Raw genomic sequence first — 21,429 nt, 5'->3', positions numbered from 1 at the left:
ATAGGTTTTTAATTTGTGGCGGGTTGAAGGGTTATGGGGGAAGCGGGCAGGAAGGTGGAGATGAGGCCGGGGTGAGATCAGCCATGATAGCACTGAATGGGGGAGCGGGAGCGAGGGGCTGAATGGCCGACTCTTGCTCCTCGTTCTCGTGTTGTAAAATCTGACCGCAAGCCGGATGAGGAGACTTTGGGATAAATGACCAGAAGGTGGTCGAAAAGGGAGGTTTCAACCAGCGTCTTGTAGGAAAGAGAAAGGTGCCGAGAGGGGCGAGGTTTAGTGAGTGAATTTGGGAGTTTAGAGGTTCAGAGGTCAAGGGGCATGATCATCCCTGGGGTCCATTTATGGGTCAAAACTCTGAAATCCATCACTTGATGCAATTTGAGGTTCACTCCATCGTCTCCCGGATCTCCCGCCACTGGGAGATGGGGGGGCTTCCTGAGGTAAGGAGGCCAGAACTGTAGCCAGCACACCTCACCAATGCCCTGTACAGTTGTCACAAAATTTACACCCCATCCACCCTCTATTTAAAGAGTAGTTTGAACATCTCGCCCACATTTTGCCGGTTTAGTTGGATCAGAACCCGAATCGATACCTTGGACACCAGGCCGGAGGGTGCACATAAAGAAAGTGGACAAACAGCTCCTCCTAATGGTGGAGTGGAGCAAATGCACTGTCACAAAGCTTGCCAGTGTCCCGAAGTCAAGTTCATTGAGATCCTCCTGGGGCTTCAGCAGCTCTGGGCCTGCGCTAAAGATGAGACGGTCGGCTCCTGTGGTGGAGGGGAGAGAGGCCGGACTAATCTAGTCCCTCTTAGCTCTTCGGTGAGGCCTGTGAGGGGAGCCCAAGCGTCAAAGGGACCCTGGGGCGATGCCTCTGCAGGCGAATAGCCCGAGGGCGCTCACTAATGAGGATGAAGAATGGACATTGGGATGAAGTACGGAGCCTTCGGGGCCTGCCCCGTCTCCACTCCATCGGGGTTAGTGAGGGTGCCCGACCTGAGAAGGCATGTTTGACTTGGTTTTTATATTTTGTCTCTTTCCAGAACAACAAAGGCGCCTGAACACCCTGTCAGGTAGGGGCAGCTACCCGGTTAGCGGTAATTTGTACGTTTTGTTTATGTTTTAAATAAACTTCTATTCTGCGACAGGCCAATCTGTGACAGGGTTACACGACGATGCAACAGCACGAAAGACAGCATTTTGTTTGTTTGTATGGGTGTCCCTGGCATTGCCCGTTCCTCGGCTGTACCAGCTGGCTAGGTGTCACACACGCATCGAATTCATACAGCGCAGAAGGAGGCCATTCGGCCCATCAAGTCTGCACCAACCCTGCGAAAGAGCTTCCTAACTAGACCCACTCACCGTTGTATCACCGTAACCCCACACGTTGATCACGACCAACCCCACCTAACGTGCACACCTTTGGAAACTGAGGGGTAATTTAGCACGGCCAATCCACCCAATCTGCACATCTTTGGACTGTGAGAGGAAACCGGGAGCCCGGAGGAAACCCACGCTGACACGGGGAGAACGTGCCGACTCCGCACAGGCAGTCCACCAGAGGCCGGAATTGAACCCGGGCCCCTGTTGCTGTGAGGCAGCAGTGCTGACCACTGGGCCCAGGGGAAAAGCAGGGGTTAGAGACTAATGGGGTGACCCTCTCTCCCAAGGGCTAGCAGGCGCATGATGGGCTGAATAGTCTCCTTGTAGCTCGGTCTGAGAAGACATCCTGCACAGGAGAATCCTGGACGGTGCATTCTTCAATGAACCTTCCCAGTTGCATGGTGAAGTGCTGGATACCCGTAGTGAACGCAGAGACGGGGTATTGGCATTATAGGGTGTATGAGTGATGGAGAGGAGGGAGTGCGAGAGATCGGGCGAGGAAGGGTGGGATGACAATTGTACCCAGCTCCTCTCCTCAACAACACAGCACTCAATTTGATGCGTGTTCACCAAGGACCAGAATTAGATTTTTTTTTTTAAAAAGGATCTTGCGATTTGTCACCCGTGCCAACTTGCCCAAGTCACTGGAGAATACAGCCAGTCATCAAACAGAGGCCACTGCTCCCCGTCACAGTCAAAACTGTGGTCAACCCCAGAGGTTAAATATTGATTCAACTTGCTTCCTAATTAGGAATTGTGTGGCCCACATGGTTTAAACATTGCTGCAAACTTGGTGTATTTCTGCCACTGTACATTTTTGAGCTCTTTATTTTCTTCCCAGATTCCGTGACAGACACACTAACTGATCAGAGAGCAGAAGTCCCAGCTTCGGAAATAATCCTTCCTCCCGTTCTCACGACACCGGCAATGGACAGCAGTTACCAGAAAGTCACACGGATCCCTCAATCTTCCTTCATGGCCCCTGAGGATCTCGGTATCAAGGTGAGATAGCCCCAGACTGTTTGACCTGAGTTGCTAACTCCTTTGGTAGCAGGTGTAATGCTGCTCGCTCTCCTCTCCCCTCTCTCTCCTCTCACCTCTCCCTTCTCTCGCTCTCTCTCTCTATCTTCTCTCCCCTCTCTCCCTCTCTCTCTCTCTTTCTCTCCCTTCTCTCTCTCTCTCTCTCTTTCTCTCCCTTCTCTCTCTCTCTCCCCCCTCTCTCTCTCCCCTCTATCCTCTCACCTCTCCCTTCTCTCGCTCTCTCTATCTTCTCTCCCCTCTCTCTCCCCTCTCTCTCCCCTCTCTCTCTCTCTTTCTCTCCCCCCTCTCTCTCTCTCTCCCCCTCTCGCTCTCTCCCCTCTCTCTCTCCCCCCTCTATCCTCTCACCTCTCCCTTCTCTCGCTCTCTCTCTCTATCTTCTCTCCCCTCTTTCTCCCCCTCTCTCTCTCTCTCTCTTTCTCTCCCCTCTCTCTCTCTCTCTCCCCTCTCTCTCTCTCTCCCCTCTATCCTCTCACCTCTCCCTTCTCTCTCTCCCCTCTCTCCCCTCTCTCTCTCTTTCTCCCTCTCTCTCACCTCTCTCTCACCTCTCTCTCACCTCTCTCTCTCCTCTCTCTCTCCTCTCTCTCTCCTCTCTCTCTCCTCTCTCTCTCCCCACTCTCCCCTCTCCCTTTTCTCTCCCCTCAACCCCCTCTCCAACCTGTCCCCTTTCTGTCACCTCTCTCTCCCTTCCGTCCCTCTGCCCCCTCTGGCACTCGCTCTCCTTCCTCCCTCTCTCTCCCTCCCCTCCCTCCCTCTCTCTCTCCCTCCCTCCCTCCCTCTCTGATCTCCCTCCCTCTCTGATCTCCCTCCCTGTCTCTGATCTCCCTCTCTCTGATCTATCTCCCTCTCTCTGATCTATCTCCCTCTCTCTGATCTATCTCCCTCTCTCTGATCTCCCTCTCTCTGACCTCCCTCCCTCTCTCTGACCTCCCTCCCTCTCTCTGACCTCCCTCCCTCTCTCCCAGAGGCGGACTCACACTTTTTGGGGCCCCGGGCTGTCTCTCTGTGCAGGGGGCCCCACATTATCCCCCTGACCCCTGGTGATGTCGCAGCCCCACCCCCAATGATGTCGAGCCCCGCCCTCAATGGTGTCAAGCTACACCCACAATGATGTCAGTGCCCTCCTGACCCCGCCCACCCTCTCTCAATGCAAGGCACAGAAACCCAAAATCGCAGCTTGACGGAAGGCTGTGGTGGAGCCGTTTAACTCATGGCAACAACAAGCTTGCACTGTAATTGATAAATTGAACTGCGAGCCTGCCTGTTGGCAGCGTGACGTTGGAGATGGTCAATGTTTGTGGTCCCTGCGTCTTGAGACGAGCAAACGAGCTGATGAGGAACGGGCTGGAGAAATCAGCCGATTATATGACCGCAGCACAGGCCAGTGCTGGACTGAATGAGCCAGAAAAAGACCAGTGTGATGATCTGGAGTGTCCAGTCCAAGTCTAACCTCGGTGGCTTTACTGGCCACTGTCCGGCAAGATTCCGTTCTTTAATCGTCTAAGTGGCTCTCTGGGGGCCGGTAAAGGGGCTTGAAGGTTACTCATCGCTTATTACTCTCTGCACGTGACCCCCCAGCCATTATCTCAGACCAGCTCTCTCTTGAAGAACAGAATTCAGACTGGGCGAGGGCCAGATTTTTTAGACGTGCTTGCTTCGTCAGTTGTTTGCAATCCATGGCAAATTAGATGGCTTTTCTTCTGCACTTTTTCTCCACAATATCATCAATCACATCACCTCAGTTAAAACCCTGTGAGCATGCATTTTCAATTGTCAGTATTGTTGAACTTGTCAAATGCTCCTTACTCATCAAATTTCGTGGATACTTTTTCCACTCATTTCAATACCTGCGTGGGTTTCCTCCCACAGTCCAAAGACGTGCAGGTTAGGTGGATTGGCCGTGATAAATTGCCCTTAGTGTCCCAAAAAGGTTGGGTGGGGTTACTGGGTTACGGGGATAGGGTGTAAGTGGGGTGCTCTTTCCAAGGGCCGGTGCAGACTCGATGGGCCGAATGGCCTCCTTCTGCATTGTAAATTCTCTGATTCAAAGAATAATACAGAGAAAGAAGTTCACCGGAAGCATTTGTGACAGCTGTTGTTAAAAATATCTTCAGATTGGATTCCACATTTGAAAACATTGCTTGCAAAGCATCATGTACAAGTCTGTACAAATCACCTGGTGATCCTGAAGCACAGAGCCCATCATTATTGATGAAATGAATGAATTGTTTCACTCCATCTTCAAAAAGATTGGGCGGGATTCTCCGAAATGGAGGCAGAGTGTTCGTGCCGTCGTGAACGCCGTTGAGGTTCACGACGGCGCGAAACGGCCCCTATCCCGACCGATTCAAGGCCCGATAATGGGCTAGGAGCGGCGCCGCATCACTTACGCGTGCCAGGCCTTGTCGCCGCGTACGTGATGCAGCCGGCGCCGCATAACTGGCGTCACCCGCGCATGCGTGGTTGCCGTCCTCTCCGAGTCCGCCCCGCAAGAAGATGTCAGACGGATCTTGCGGGGCTGCGGAAGAAAGGGGATCCTCCTTCAGAGAGGACGGCCCGACGATCGGTGAGCACCGATCGTGGGCCAGACCCCATTTGAGGCCCCCCCCCCCCCCCCCCGGTGTAGGATTCCCCCTCGCCGCCCCCGCAAGCCGCCCCCCCCACCCCCAGCGTTCCCGCCGGCAGCGACCAGGTGTGGACGGCGCCGTGGGGAACCCGCCGGTTTGGGCAGGCCGCTCGGCCCATCCGGCACTGAGAATCGCGCGGGTACCGGTGAATCGCCATTTTGGCTGTCTCGGGCGAGTCACTGGACCGCGCCGCGCAAAACGCGATTGTGCCGATCTGGCCGCTTCCGTGAATCGCGGGAAGGCGTCGGACCGGCGTCGCGGGAAAATTTGGCGATCCAGGCGATTCTCCAAACCGGCGCGGGAGCGGAGAATCGCACCCATTGTGTCTATGCCTTCCCGGTAGAATTCAATTAACCTCTTATTGCGGCAGGTCATGGCCTTCAAGCATGCAAAATAAGTCAACCGTCTTCAGAGATTCACTTCTAATCTGCAATTGCACCATTATTGTGTCACCAAAAATATTGACGGTCTCAATGATGAACTTCTCTTTCCCTTTTATAGTGATTTAATTGTCTCTAGTTTTATCAAAAAATTACTTCCTGTGGTATTTATGCTTCCCATCATCAGAGGGACCTGTATATTTTTGTTAATGTGAATGCCTTTGCTTCAAACTACCATGACGAAACTTCCAACTGAGGTTAACAATTGTGCAGCATTCAATAAACTTGTTTCAACATTTTCCAGCATTTGCTAACGGCATTAATTCTTTGAAGTACACGGTTCCAGATTACAGTAAAAACTGCAGTTTCGTACTTTTCAAACTTCTCTGCTAAGGATTTGGCTTCAGCTTTCACACCTGGTTGCTGTGATTTTAATGTGGCTATGTCTGACAAGCATTCCTTTATATCGACAAAGTTCAGTTTCAAAGCCTCAACATCTGCACGAGCGGGCCACGTGGTGTCACAAATCCCTTTGCCTGTCAAATGTTTTCCATGTGCCTGCACCGAGCGCGATTGCAGTGTATTCCGCCGATGTGTGGAAACCAAAAAGAAGGCATACAAGCTTTGAACAAAGTGGGAAAAAAAACTGCACGGCTCCCTCACAGGATTCAGCTGCAGCATTCAAGGAGTGATTGGAACATGGGGTGAATAATGCATTGTTCAGTCTTGCTTGTAGGCCTCAATATTTTCCTGCCATATTTGCGGCATTATCGAAGCTCTACCCAGGACGATTTTTTAATGTCCAAACCTAAATTTTAAATGGTTTCCAAAACCGTTGTATCCAGGCACTCAGAAGTGTGGGATTGTAGCTGGGCAAAACCGGGAAATGGCTCTACAACTCCACCATCGCTGTCACACATCTTGAAATTAATGTTAGTTGGTCCACATGTCTTGCATCTGGTGTTGAATAAATTATTAGAGAATAGCATTTGGCAGCTTTGACTTCATTAGTGAATTGGTTTCTGAGCTACACTGTCATTATAGTGATGATGTCATTGTAGGTTCTGTGCATTAAAAAGCTGGTCTTCCCTCCCTCCCACCCTCCCTCTCCCTCCCCCCTCCCTCTCCCTCCCCCCTCCCTCTCTCTCTCCCCTCCCTCCCCCTCCCTCCCTCCCTCTCTCTCCCCTCCCTCCCTCTCCCCCTTCCCTCCCACTCTCCCCTCCCTCCCCTCTCTCTCTCCCCTCTCTCTCTCCCCTCCCTCCCCTCCCTCCCTCTCTCCCCTCCCTCCCTCCCTCTCTCCCCTCCCTCCCTCTCTCTCTCCACTTCTCCCCTCCCTCCCTCCCCTCCCTTCCTCCCTCTCTCTCCCCTCCCTCTCTCCCCTCCCTCCCTCCCCTCCCTCCCTCCTCTCCCTCTCTCCCCTCCCTCCCTCCCTCTCTCCCCTCTCTCCCTCTCTCCCCTCCCTCCCTCTCTCCCCTCCCTCCCTCCCTCTCTCCCCTCCCTCCCTCCCTCTCTCCCCTCCCTCCCTCTCTCCCCTCCCTCCCTCCCTCTCTCCCCTCCCTCCCTCCCTCTCTCCCCTCCCTCCCTCTCTCCCCTCCCTCCCTCTCTCCCCTCCCTCCCTCTCCCCTCTCCCCTCCCTCCCTCTCCCCTCCCTCCCTCTCCCCTCCCTCCTCTCCCCTTCCTCCCTTGCCCCTCCCACCTCTACCCTCCCTCTCCCCTCCCTCCTCACCTTTCCTCTCCCTCCCTCCTCTCTCTCCCCTCCCTCTCTCCCCTCTCTCCCTCTCGCCCCCTCTCCCCGCCTCTCTCTCCCTCCCCCACTCCCTGCCCCTCCCTCTCTCTCTCTCTCTCTCTCTGCTGTGGAATGGGGAGCTTACTCAGTGCCATATTTAATTTTCCCCTCTCTATTTCATCCGACTTGCAGAATGTCGAGAGGCCGAAAGATTGGTACAAGACGATGTTCAAACAGATCCACAAAATCAGCAAAGGTAACGTGGCCTGGGGGAGAGTTGGGCTTTCGATTCCCCGGCTCCCAATGCCTCAGAATCGAACAGTTACCCTTCCTCGTTCTGTGACCCTTTGAAACAACTCGTGTAGTTATTACCTCCCTCCAGCAGGGTAGCGATGAGCAGGACAGTGACCCGTGCCACAGACGCTCCCTCATTCAGGTTCGCCTCTTTCTGATAGAGATCTTTCTCGGAGCTATGAGCGCCCTTCATAGGGTGGACAGAGAGACGATGTTTCCACTTGTGGGGGAAGACTAGAACTAGTTCATTGATATACGGTAATAAATCCAAAGGGAGCTCGTGAAACGGCTTGACCCAGAGGGCGATTAGAATGAGGAACTTGCTTCCACTGGGAGTGTTGAGGCAAATGGCAGAGATGGATTGAAGGAGAGGCTGGGTCCATAAACAACAGAAAGGAATAAATGGCTGAGTTGGTGATGTGGTTCGGAATGGGGGGAGTGGCATGTGCAGCATTGACCAGGTGGTCTGAAAGGTCTCTTTCTGTGCCGTACGTGCTACGTAATTCGACACAAAGTCACTCACTGCCATGTGCACCCATAGTCCACAGCCGGGTGAGAATGTTCCTCAATTAGCGGCAGGGGAGGATGTTGGGAGTGGCTTTTCCGCGTCGCCATGTGCGGCCGCTCGCTCTCCCGCAGGTTTTGAAACAAAGCGACAGACAGGTTTCCCGGGATTGCGCCTTTCCCGCAAGAGCTTTCTCCAACAATAATAATAATAATCGCTTATTGTCACAAGTGGGCTTCAATGAAGTTACTGTGAAAAGCCCCTAGTCGCCGCATTCCGGCGCCTGTTCGGGGAGGCTGGCACGGGAGCAAGAACTTAGAACTCAACCTCGGAGCGCTCTGGGACCCTTCCCCACGTGGCGGAGACGGACTCGGAGCGCTCTGGGACCCTTCCCCATGTGGCGGAGACATGCTTGGTGCAACTGTGAGACCCTGGGTGTGTACTCAGACTGGCCCCAAACCGTGTGGGCCTATTTGTACAGTCTGCCCCGTTAGCCTGTTGTCGATTACTCGGGATGGTATTTGGTCCGTTGTTGTTTTTTGGGTTTGACGAAGCTCACTTCACAGTCTCCATCAGGTACTTGCACCTCCCTGGCACCATGGTCTATTTCTGCTCCCCTTTCAAGTTGAATTCTTTCTTATGGTTTGTCTTCCCACTTTTGAGTCTACATTATTTTTTTCTCCTCTTGTTGTTTTTGTCTCTTGCTTTGCTATCTTTCCACTCAGACACTCCTGAGGAAAATCCGTACCACCCTACGTACAGCTTTCCCGAACCTCCTGAATGCCAGCGGAAAAGACAAGGTATCCCGCGTGTGTGGGTCTGCGTGTGTGCATCTGTGTGTATGTTTCTGTGTGTGTGTGCATCTGCTTGTGTGTCTGTCTGCTTGCATGTGTCTGCATATGTGGGTGTGGGTGTGTCTGCAGATGCTTGCGTGGGCTCGTGTATCTGTGAGGCTGCATGAATGTGCATGGGTGCGCCTGGCTGCGCGGGTGGGAGCGCCTGGCTGGGCGGGTGGGTGCGCCTGGCTGCGTGGGAGAGAGTGCGTCTGGCTGCGTGGGAGAGAGTGCGTGTGAGATGCTGTTAAGTGTTTTAAATCTGTTGAACCCACAATTTTCCAAGTTGCTTTTCAATTTAATGTTAAATGTTTAAAGGTTTGCTGTCAGATCCTTGCTTGTTTGAGATTTGCCCGTGGGATTACACATTTAATCTCCAACTCTCCATCGAAATGGAGGAATTAGAGAGGGTTAAATCCGGCAGTAACATTTGCCTCGTTATGTAATGAGCTTCCTGAGTGTATTTGCAGATTGAGACGGGGACTCTGTCAATCTTGGATAGGTGACTGAATCAGCGGGGATGTGGAAAGTGGTGGGCTCACGGGATTAGTTGATGAAGAGGATGAACATGAATGAACTAGATGGGATGAATTGCCTTTTGCTGTTGTTTCTATGTCATTCTATATTTACCCATTGCCCCTGCCCGTAACAAACAAACCGGTCAAAACCGGGAGCTGCCGAGGGGTTTGGGGAGGAGATTTGTTGAGATATTTGTATCTGGATTTCCTGAGGCTACGGTTGGGGCTTCCCGATCCTGGGTGTGGGCATCGCTGGGAAGGCAGACCTTTGTTGCCCCTCCCTAATTGCCCTTGAACTGAGCGGTTTGCTGGGCCATTTCGGAGGGCATTTCAGAGTCGGCCACATTGCTGTGGGCCTGGAGTCACACGTAGGCCAGGCCGGGGTAAGGACGGCAGATTTCCTTCCCTAAAGGGACAATCCAGTCACTGAAGACGAGATTTTTCCCCCTCCATTTTATTTAATGAATTGAATTCAAATTCCCCAAATGTCGATATGGGATTTTTGGATTATTAGTCCAGACTTTTGGATTAAGGGTTTCCTCCGGGTGCTCCGGTTTCCTCCCACAGTCCAAAGACGTGCAGTTTAGGTGGATTGGCCATGATAAATTGCCCTTAGTGTCCAAAAAAGGTTAGGAGGGGTTGTTGGGTTACGGGGATAGGGTGGACTTGAGGGCTTAAGTGGGTCGGTGCAGACTCGCTGGGCCGAATGGCCTCCTTCTGCACTGTGTGTTCTGTGTAAGTCAGAGTTGGGGCCAATAAATTTGAGTCCCTCTGGGATTGGGGAGGGAAACTAAAATAACTGGTAACCGGGGTGCTGGTAGCCAGTGTTGCTCGCAATGCTAGTGGCGGCTGCTGGGGATTGGACTTGGCTGTGATTCCTCCTGCAGTCAAATAGCCTGCTCCTGATCGGGTGGCAGAGGAAGGAGAGAGAGGTCTGTTTTGCAAGAGTTTCAACTTGCTTTTCTCCGTGCCGCAGAAGAGAATCCTTACCGACCCAGCTACACGTTTCCTGAGGCAACGCCCAGCCCCAAGTCTGAAGGTAACGGGGTATGCCATCTACCCCACAGATTCCTTTTTCATTTCAGTTGCTTTCAGAGGGAGCCGAGAGTTGGAAATGCTTCCCTATCCTTGCATCTAACAGCTGTGCTGTGATAATATTCTCACAGGGTCACGTGCCCCAATGTAAATCGGTATTGTCGTGCTCGGTGAGGTGGGCTTTCGCCCCGGGGGACTGCTACACTCCCCGAGATGTGCACCAGCTCCGATTAAATTCCGTCAAACACGGGGGCAACCTGGGCCTGGCAAAGAACTTCCTTTCCCGCTGCGCTCAACTTGCGCTCACAATTATATTTTGCAGCCTGAACTGCAGGGCAACCATTTACAGTTCGAGCTAAAGGTTCCCGACTCCGTTTTGACACTTTCCTGGAGTTATTCGTCTATATGGACTTCAGTAAGGCCTTTGACAAGGTCCCTCATGGTAGACTAGTACAAAAGGTGAAGTCACACGGGATCAGGGGTGAGCTGGCAAGGTGGATACAGAACTGGCTAGGCCATAGAAGGCAGAGAGTAGCAATGGAAGGATGCTTTTCTAATTGGAGGGCTGTGACCAGTGGTGTTCCACAGGGATCAGTGCTGGGACCTTTGCTGTTCGTAGTATATATAAATGATTTGGAGGAAAATGTAACTGGTCTGATTAGTAAGTTTGCAGACGACACAAAGGTTGGTGGAATTGCGGATAGCGATGAGGACTGTCGGAGGATACAGCAGGATTTAGATTGTCTGGAGACTTGGGCGGAGAGATGGCAGATGGAGTTTAATCCGGACAAATGTGAGGTAATGCATTTTGGAGGGGCTAATGCAGGTAGGGAATATACAGTGAATGGTAGAACCCTCAAGAGTATTGAAAGTCAAAGAGATCTAGGAGTACAGGTCCACAGGTCATTGAAAGGGGCAACACAGGTGGAGAAGGTAGTCAAGAAGGCATACGGCAAGCTTGCCTTCATTGGCCGGGGCATTGAGTATAAGAATTGGCAAGTCATGTTGCAGCTGTATAGAACCACACTTGGAGTATAGTGTTCAATTCTGGTCGCCACACTACCAGAAGGATGTGGAGGCTTTAGAGAGGGTGCAGAAGAGATTTACCAGAATGTTGCCTGGTATGGAGGGCATTAGCTATGAGGAGCGGTTGAATAAACTCGGTTTGTTCTCACTGGAACGAAGGAGGTTGAGGGAAGACCTGATAGAGGTCTACAAAATTATGAGGGGCATAGACAGAGTGGATAGTCAGAGGCTTTTCCCCAGGGTAGAGGGGTCAATTACTAGGGGGCATAGGTTTAAGGTGCGAGGGACAAGGTTTAGAGTAGATGTACGAGGCAAGTTTTTTACTCGGAGGGTAGTGGGTGCCTGGAACTCACTGCCGGAGGAGGTAGTGGAAGCAGGGACGATAGTGACATTTAAGGGGCATCTTGACAAATACATGAATAGGATGGGAATAGAGGGATACGGACCCAGGAAGTGTAGAAGATTGTAGTTTAGTCGGGCAGCATGGTCGGCACGGGCTTGGAGGGCCGAAGGGCCTGTTCCTGTGCTGTACATTTCTTTGTTCTTTGTTCTATGACCTCCCACCCCCAACTTCCTGCCTCCACCATTGGCCTCTTCACCTGCCCGTCACCGTGAAGGTCCACCTGCCCGCGCACCGATTTGAAAGAGTGTGGTGACTTCATTGGCCGATATTGTCTCCTCCTCCTCCTCTCGTGACGTTAGTTGATCACCTTGGTGGGGTTCGGCCTCACTGGTCACTCTACGCCCCACACCTTGTCCAAACTCTTCACATGTCGACCTGGGGCAGTGTCTGGTAGCAGAACAATCAACTGGGAAGGGCTTTGCAATTGAGCCTCAGTCTGTGCTTGTTCAATATGGGGCCAGAGGACCGATTGGAACCTCTGCAACCTGACCCCTGTCGTTGATACACAAGATAGCACTTGGATGGGGAGATAGAATCTCTGCAGAGCAGAAGGAGGCCAATTCGCCCATCGAGTTTGCGCTGACCCTCCAAAAGACTCCTCCTCTGACTCCCATCCCCCTGCCATTTTAATTTAAACCCCCCCCCCCCCCCCCCGAGGACATCAGTCCCAGTCCTGCCCAGGTGTAACCCGTCCGGTTTGTACAGGTCACGCCTCCCCCAGAACCGGTCCCAATGCTCCAGGAATCTGAAACCCTCCCCCTCGCACCATCTCTCCTGCCACGTATTCATCCGATATATCCTGCTGTTCCTACTCTGACTAGCACGTGGCACTGGTGGTAATCCTGAGATCACTCCCTTTGAGGTCCAACTTCTCAAATTGGTTCCTAACTCCCTAAATTCTGATTTTAGGACCTCATCCCCCTTTTTTTTTTAGTTATGTCATTGGTACCGATGTGCACCACGACCACTGGCTGTTCACCCTCCCCCTTCAGAATGTCCTGCAGCCGCTCCAAGACATCCTTGACCCTAGCACCAGGGAGGCAACACACCATCCTGGAGTCTCGTTTGCGGCCACAGAAACGCCTGTCTATTCTCGCGACAGTTGAATCTGCTTGCATTCCCACGCTCTTTACTCTTCCCCTCTGCAGCAGAACCAACTGTGGTGCAACAAATTTGGCTGCTGCTGCTTTCCCCCGAGAGATCATTCCCCTCAACAGTATCCAAAGCGGTACATCCGTTCTGCAGGGGAATGGCCACAGGACATAGTTAACCATCAGCAACTTTGAATTCGAAAACACAAGACTGTGGACCTCTTAGTGAGACAACAGCTGTTGGTCCGAATGGGACATGTTCGATATTCTCTGCACTGTTGAGGTCTAATCTCGGCGGCATATTCGTTACGCGACTGACAAATGGAAATTCGGAGGTTGTTGACGTTCCACCAATTTGGCCAGGTTCTTTCACTCAGCCATTTGGCTTCTTCCGCAGGTTTTGGAGATCTTTTTCACTTTTTTAAACATTTCCTGCATCTTCCTGTCATTGAGTTACCCATTCCCTTGAGTCTCCTCCCGTCGATCATTAATAAATACAACTGTAACCGCATGTTCCCAGATAGACGGGAAGTAGCTACACAGATGGGTGTTTCTCAGTGGTATCACAGTGGAGCAATTTGCGCAAGGATGTGATTTATCTTTGAATCCCAGCTCTCTTGGTGGACGTTCTGCTTGAGAGGTATTGTTGTGCGAGGTTGGCAGAGGAACTTGAATGGGTGTAAATCGAGAGAGGTGGATATTCAGTGAGGCCTTGGTTCCTCGTGGTGCATTAGTAACTGAAGGTAAGCGCGCAGGTACAGCAGGCGGTAAAGAAGGCAAATGGTACGTTGACCTTCATAGCGAAATATTTTGAGAATAAGAATAGAGATGTTTTACTGCAATTGTACAGGGCGTTGGTGAGGCCACACCTGGAGTATTCTGGGCAGTTTTGGTGTCCTTATCGAAGGAAGGATGTTCTTGCTATGGAGGGAGAGCAGCGAAGGTTTACCAGACTGAATCCTGGGATGGCGGGACTGTCATATGAGGAGAGACTAAGTCGGTTAGGATTGTATTCATTGGAGTTTAGAAGAGTGAGAAGGGATCTCATAGAAACTTACAAAATTCAAACAGGATTGGACAGGGTAGATTCAGAAAGAATGTTCCCGATGGTGGGGGAGTCGAGGACTAGGGGTCATAGTTTGAGGATAAGGGGCAAACCTTTTCGGACTGAGGTGAGGAGAAATTTCCTCACCCAGAGAGCGGTGAGTCTGTGGAATTCACTCCCACAGAAAGTAGTTGAGGCCATGAGGTGGCGTGATGGCACAGTGGTCAGCACTGCTGCCTCATGGCTCCAGAGACCCGGGTTCAATTCCTGCCTCGGATTACTGTCTGTGCGGCGTCGGCACGTTCTCCCCGTGTCTGCGTGGGTTTCGTCCGGGTGCTCCGGTTTCCTCCCACAGTCCAAAGATGTGCAGGTTAGGTGGATTGGCCATGCTAAATTGTTCTTGGTGTCCAAAATGGTTAGATGGGCAGCACGGCAGCATAGTGGCTAGCACAGTTGCTTCACAGCTCCAGGGTCCCAGGTTCAATTCCTGGCTGGGTCGCTGACAGAACATAGAACATACAGTGCAGAAGGAGGCCATTCGGCCCATCGAGTCTGCACCGACCCACTTAAGCCGTCACTTCCGCCCTATCCCCGTAACCCAATAACCCCTCCTAAACCTTTTGGACACTAAGGGCAATTTAGCATGGCCAATCCACCTACCCTGCACATCTTTGGACTGTGGGAGGAAACCGGAGCACCGGAGGAAACCCACGCAGACACTGGGAGAACGTGCCGACGCCGCACAGACATTAACCCAGCGGGGAATCGAACCTGGGACCCTGGAGCTGTGAAGTACAGTGCTATCCACTTGTGCTTCTGTGCTGTCTGTGCAGAGTCTGCACGTTCTCCCCGTGTCTGCTTGGGATTCCTCCGGGTGCTCCGGTTTCCTCACACAGTCTAAAGATATGCGGGTTAGGTGAATTGGCCGTGATAAATTGCCCTTAATGTCCAAGAAAATGTTAAGTAGGGGTCACTGGGTTACGGGGGGTAGGGTAGATACATGGGCTTCAGTGAGGTGCTCTTTGTAAGGGCCGGTGCAGACTCAATGGGCCGAATGGCCTCCTTCTGCGTTGTAAATTCAATGATTCTATGAAAACATTGTGTGATTTCAAGAAGGAATTTGATACAGCTCTTGAAGCTAAAGGAATCAAGGGATATGGGGGGAAGGCGAGATCAGGGTATTGAACTTGATGATCAGCCATGATCACAATGAATGGGGGAGCAGGCTCGAAGGGCCGAATGGCCTCCTCCTGCTTCTATTTTTTATGCTTCTATGAATGCTAAGCCATGTTGTATAAGGCTGGCCAAATACCTTGGAGTAATGTTGAGTTTTTTGTCAGCTTTGCTGTTTTCGGAACGTGCAGTGAAGCTTAGCGAGGACCAAGTTCCGTTCGTGCGAGTGAGTGGCTGGGTGGTCTCGGTGACTTCCCTTCCTTACGTGGACCGCGTTTCATTTGAATTCTCCAGTTTTGACGGGATTAGTTCCCCTGCTTGGAAACATGAGCTCCGGCCCAAATAAACCGGGATAAGGTTAGATTGCGTGTTTTACACCAACATTGATTTGCCAATCCATATTCCGGGATCATTTTGCTCCTCCGCTGGTGGTTTCATGGATTTCGGTGCCACGGGGGAAGGGGGGGGGGGGAGCGGGGCGGGGGGACCTGTGTCTGACATCTCCGGCGCTGGCCTGGGAAAGGAAATACTAGCCTGGGCTCGGATTTGCAGCCCCTTGTTTGAATGTGTATGTATGCGGACAATGAGGGGAGGATCGCCCTTGACTGTGAGGTCCCTGCAAGCCGAATAGCCTCCTCTCACATGTGGAGTGGCCACTTTCGTGCTGCACCGGAGCACTGTCGTGCTGTATCCGGGAGACCCCGAGAGAGGGTGGGCGAAGTATTTCTGTGAGGGCTCCAGCTCAGAACAACTCTCCGCTCTCATCCTTCAGTGCGTTTTGATTTTGGCTTTTCCTGTGCGCCCTTTCCCAGACGACTGTTCCTTCTTTTCATTTTGCTGCTGCTTGTTCTCATCATCCACCTTAGTTCCTTCTTTCCGTTTCTTCCGTAGAAAAGGTCGCTTACATCCCAACCTATGTCTTCTCAGAGGTTGCTCAGAGAGAGATTCTCGAAGGTATCTTTATCTCCTCATTTTCCTGCATAACCTCCTTGCTCTTGCACTCTATGCCTCTATTAATCAAGTCCAGTGTGCTTCGCGAGCCTCTGGAGTCTTCCCTCTGACATTCCCTTTGCTTTGTAATCAGCAGCTGTTGCCTCAATGCACAAGTGCCCTTCCCGCCGCATGGCACTCGGTCGCGAGGGTGGCGGGGGGGGGGCTGCTTCAGTCACCTGGAGAGGCTAGGTGAAGCTGGGAGAGCTCTCCTAAGAGTAGAGGAGTTTGAGGGAAGATTTAATCGAGGCGTTCAAAATCGTGGGGGGTGAAGTGGATGGGGAGGAACTGTTTCCACTGACAAGAGGGTCGCGAACCAAGAGGACAGTGCTCCCAGAATGGATAGTCAGAAGCTTTTTCCCATGGTGGAAGAGTCAATGACTAGGGGGCAGAGGTTTAAGGTGCAAGGGGCAAGGTTTAGAGGAGATGTACGAGGGAAGTTTTTACACACAGCGTCCCTGGAACTCGCTGCCAGAGGAAGTGGTGGAAGCAGGGACGATAGTGACGTTTAAGGGGCGTCTTGACAAATAAATGAATACTTTGGGAATAGAGGGATACGGACCCCGGAAGTGTTAGAAGGTTTTAGTTTAGACGGGCAGCATGGCCGGCGCAGGCTTGGAGGGCCGAAGGGCCTGTTCCTGTGCTGTATTTTTCTTTGATGTGGAGATGCCGGCGTTGGACTGGGGTGGGCACAGTAAGAAGTCTTACAACACCAGGTTAAAGTCCCAATAGGTTTGTTTCGAATCACTAGCTTTCGGAGTGCAGCTCCTTCATCTCACCTGAGGAAGGAGCAGCGCTCTGAAAGCAAATGATTCGAAGCAAACCTATTGGACTTTAACCTGGTGTTGTGAGACTTCTTACTGCACTTTTCTTTGTTCTTTGCTTTTGGTGACACAGACGTAAGGGAGCCTGGGAAAAAAACCAGATGGGAGATGAAGGGACTATTTTACGCAGCAGGTTGTTGCGATCTGGATGAGGATTCCCTGGCTGAAAGGGCGGTGAATATATTCAACACTGAGTTTAGCTGAAAATCCGTTGAAAAACATTCAACAGAATGTTAGTAACTGAGGAAGCCAGCGGTAGGGGAACAGGGATTTAATTTAAACTAATGCACAATAGTCGGCCCATGTCAGTAAGACTCCACAATCCAGTTGGGACAACTAATTTGTCCCTGTTTGGGCCGGCTTTAATGTATAGGCCTCAATGAGCTCCCTACCTGGGAAGCTCGCACTCCACGAGCACCACGGGGAGATCGATAATTGTTTCCCCGTGGTCCTCGGGGTTATGGCATTAATATAAATATTCTTTATTCCAGCACAGGCTTAAGTAGACAAGAGATGGCCAGAAGGGTAATTTTCCAAAGAGGTGCTTGATGGGAATGTTCCAGCTCTGGGAGGGCGCATTTTAGAAGTTTCTGGAAACTCCCAACTCAAGCTGACTGTTTAGTCCAACATTGGTGAACCCCATAAGCGTCCAACTTTGTAGATCATGCCGCAGGTTCAGATGGTTTGCACTCATTTCACAGGTTTCCAATCCAGGGCAAGTTCCCCTGAAGCTAAGTGTGAGGAGTGAGGTCCATGGAGCGTCGAGACACCAATTAGACGGGAATGTGCGAAACATCGAATGTTAGTGAGGTTGATCTTATCCTATTGTGTGCTTTCCTTGCAGATGAGGACTTGGAGTATTATTCCTCGCCTTACCATTACTCTGAAGACAGTGAGTATCACCTTTTTGTCTAAACCTAGGAACTGGGTGAGGTCATTCAGCCCCTCGAGCATGTCCCACCATTCGGTAAGATCACGGCAGGTCTAAATAATCCCTTCGTATAATTAAAAGGTTATTATTAGTTTGTTGCACATTAAGGGGATTGTTTTAACTTGGCCACCCCATCGGCAAACTGATAGAATCAGGAACAACACTGCCCAATTTTACTTGCTATTGCAGCCGATATTGAGGGAGTTACAAAACTGCAGTTTCACACAATCCCACGGGTTTCAATCGATTTAAGGTGAAATTGATCCGATAACTGTGTGGGGGGCATCGAGCCTGTTGCGGACAAAAATAAATCAAAGGAGAGGCTTTTCTGATTGGTTCAGATAACCATGTTGGTTTGCTGGAAGTGGCCAATCTAGCGGCTGCCAATTTGAACCAATCGCATCTATCACTATAATTTCTTGAAAGGCTGCAATTGATTTTGCTCGGTGGCACAGTGGTTAGCACTGCTGCCTCACAGCTCCAGGGTCCCAGGTTCGATTCCCGCTTGGGTGACTGTCTGTGCGGAGTCTGCACGTTCTCCCCGTGTCTGCGTGGGTTTCCTCCGGGTGCTCCGGTTTCCTCCCACAGTCCCGCAGACACGGAGAGAGCGTGCAAACTCCACACAGACAGTCACCCGAAACCGGAATCACACCCGGGTCCCTGGCGCAGTGAGGCAGCAGTGCTAACCGCTGTGCCACCCTGGTTCTCATTAACTTTTAGTTTTCCTTCCTTGCCTTCATTAGGCACTGATTCCCTGCTGTGCCATGATTCCGTGGTCCCATGAGACTAGGCCAGGCTTATTTATTTGTGTTAAATTAACATGGTTCTGTAATAGAGCCACCTCTCTCTCTCTCCCTCCCTCAAGGAGCCTCCTTATTTACAGTGATTGTCCAAAATTAGTTATCTCATTGGACTAACTAATTCTCTTAAAGTGAGATGCAATCTTATCGAGCATGTGCTCCAGTGGAATGCTGCAGAGTTTAGTCTATGTGGCTGACCTCCATTTGTGAGCTTGACCATTGAGACCAGTTAACTCCGCTCAGAGATACAACTTATTCTGAGGGGGCAATTACTGCTGAGGGGGCAATTACTGCTGAGGGGGCAATTACTGCTGAGGGGGCAATTACTGCTGTATTTGTTTCTCTAACGGATTCCATTTACCCTCCGCAGTGAAAAGTCAGACCTTTGTGCCTCGCTCCAAGAGTGCAGGAGACACCATTGACTCTGAGTTCGTCGAGCGGAGATCAGCTACGTTGCCTCTGCCCACCCGGTCTTCATCATTAAAACCGCTCTCCGGAAGGTAAGAGTCTGTACCCCCCCCCCTCAAGCCCTGCTCGGTTGGGTAGCATTCCCCACTCTCGAGTCAGCACATTAAGGGTTCAAATGCTAGCCTGACACCGGTGCCATGCTGAAGATATACTGCGTTGTCTGAAGTATTATCTTTCGATTGAGACATTTCAACTGCGGGACCTGCCGGCCCTCTCGAGTAGATGGAACAGGCCTGAGGCCTATTCGAAGAGGCCCTGGGGTGGTTCTCCCTCGTGGCCTGGTCATTGCTTATCCTCTCCTTATCAGAGTACTGGGCTAATGGTAAGATTCTTGGCAGTGTGGATGAGCAGAGAGATCTCGGTGTCCATGTACATAGATCCCTGAAAGTTGCCACCCAGGTTGAGAGGGTTGTGAAGAAGGCGTAAGGTGTGTTAGCTTTTATTGGTAGAGGGATTGAGTTTCGGAGCCATGCGGTCATGTTGCAGCTGTACAGAACTCTGGTACGGCCGCATTTGGAGTATTGCATGCAATTCTGGTCGCCGCATTATAGAAAGGATGTGGGAGCATTGGAAAGGGTGCAGAGGAGATTTACCAGAATGTTGCCTGGTATGGAGGGAAGATCTTATGAGGAAAGGCTGAGGGACTTGAGGCTGTTTTCGTTAGAAAGAAGAAGGTTAAGAGGTGACTTAATTGAGGCATACAAGATGATCAGAGGATTGGATAGGGTGGACAGTGAGAGCCTTTTTCCTCGCATGGTGATGTCTAGCATGAGGGGACATAGCTTTAAATTGAGGGGAGATAGATATAGGACAGATGTCAGAGGTAGGTTCTTTACTCAGAGAGTAGTAAGGGCGTGGAATGCCCTGCCTGCAACAGTAGTGGACTCGCCAACACTAAGGACATTCAAATGGTCATTGGATAGACATATGGACAATAAGGGAATAGTGTAGATGGGCTTTAGAGTGGTTTCACAGGTCGGCGCAACATCTAGGGCTGAAGGGCCTGTACTGCGCTGGAATGTTCTATGTTCAACCAACGTCACAGAAACAGCTGATTTGTCGCGTTGCTGTTTATTCAATCCTGCAGAGCTTAAATTGGTTAGGAACAGTAGTAGGCCATTCAGCCCCTCGAGCCTGTCCTGCCATTCATTGAGCTCATGGCTGATTTATGGCCTAACTCCTGTCTTTGGCCCACATCCCTTAAGGCATAATCCTTTGCTTAATAAAAGTTTAGTTACCTCTGATTTAAAATAAACAATTGATGGAGCATCAGTTGCCATCTGTGGGAGAGAGTTCCAGACCTCTCCCACCCAGATGCCTTTTCCCACCTTTACAACCCGTAAAGAGTACTTCATTGGCTGACTGCAAAACTCTGTCCTGATATAATGTCAAGGGCATTTAGCCTCTGATCTCCGGGTAAGCGTTCTCCAAGGCGGCCTTCAGGACCCGCGACAACGCAGAATCGCCGAGCAGAAACTTATAGCCAAGTTCCGCACACATGAGTGCGGCCTCAACCGGGACCTGGGATTCATGTCACATTACAATCATCCCCCACCATCTGGCCTGCAAAATCCTACCAACTGTCCTGGCTTGAGACAATTCACACCTCTTTAACCTGGGGTTACCCCATCTCTGGATCTGTAAAGATTTAATCACCTGCTAATGCTCGCATTCCTAGCATTGTTTGGCATCTTTGAATTTGTCTATATATGTGTTTCTGGAACAGACCCCTTCATTCACCTGAGGAAGGAGCAGCGCTCCGAAAGCTAGTGACATCGAAACAAGCCTGTTGGACTTTAACCTGGTGTTGTAAGACTTCGTACTGTGCTCACCCCAGTCCAACGCTGGCATCTCCACATCACTGATATAATGAAAGGCACTATATGGATGCAAGTGTGTCCATTTTTAAAATCTGTAAATCTAAGGTTTGCCAGGATGTTGCCTGGTCTGGAGGGTGTAAGCTATGCTGGATAGACTCGGGACTGTTTTCATTAGAGTGACAGAGGTTGAGGGGTGACCTGATAGAGGTCTACAAGATTATGAGGGACATGGGCAGGCACTCTTTCCCAGGGTGGAGGGGTCGGTCACCAGGGGGCATAGGTTTAAGGTCCGTGGGGCAAAGTTTAGAGGAGATGTGCGATGCTGGTCTTTTCTGCAGAGGGTGGTGAGTGCCTGGAACACATTGCCAGGGGAGGTCGCGGAAGCAGATACATTAACGACGTTCAAAAGGCTTCTCGACAAACACATGGAGAGGATGGGTACAGAGGGATACGGCACTAGTGTTATGGGCCAGGGTTTAGAAAACTCCAAAGTATATTATGGACTTCACCTGACCTCTAA

General features: G+C 51.2%; 1 protein-coding gene across 1 annotated transcript in view; it reads left to right on the top strand.

The window, feature by feature from the left end:
- LOC140403686 (sorbin and SH3 domain-containing protein 1-like) overlaps positions 1-21,429 on the top strand; it is a 186,776-nt gene that overhangs the window by 57,422 nt on the left and 107,925 nt on the right. Inside the window, 8 exon segments of the mRNA XM_072491857.1 lie at positions 1,043-1,072; positions 2,224-2,384; positions 7,346-7,409; positions 8,678-8,752; positions 10,280-10,342; positions 15,968-16,030; positions 17,735-17,782; positions 18,992-19,121. Coding sequence (XP_072347958.1) covers positions 1,043-1,072; positions 2,224-2,384; positions 7,346-7,409; positions 8,678-8,752; positions 10,280-10,342; positions 15,968-16,030; positions 17,735-17,782; positions 18,992-19,121 — 634 coding nt within the window.

This window comes from Scyliorhinus torazame, chromosome 28, assembly GCF_047496885.1.
Source record: "Scyliorhinus torazame isolate Kashiwa2021f chromosome 28, sScyTor2.1, whole genome shotgun sequence".
Classification (NCBI taxonomy): Eukaryota; Metazoa; Chordata; class Chondrichthyes; order Carcharhiniformes; family Scyliorhinidae; genus Scyliorhinus; species Scyliorhinus torazame.
The sequence above is the reverse complement of the archived record's forward strand: the minus strand, read 5'-3'. Positions and strand labels throughout refer to the sequence as shown.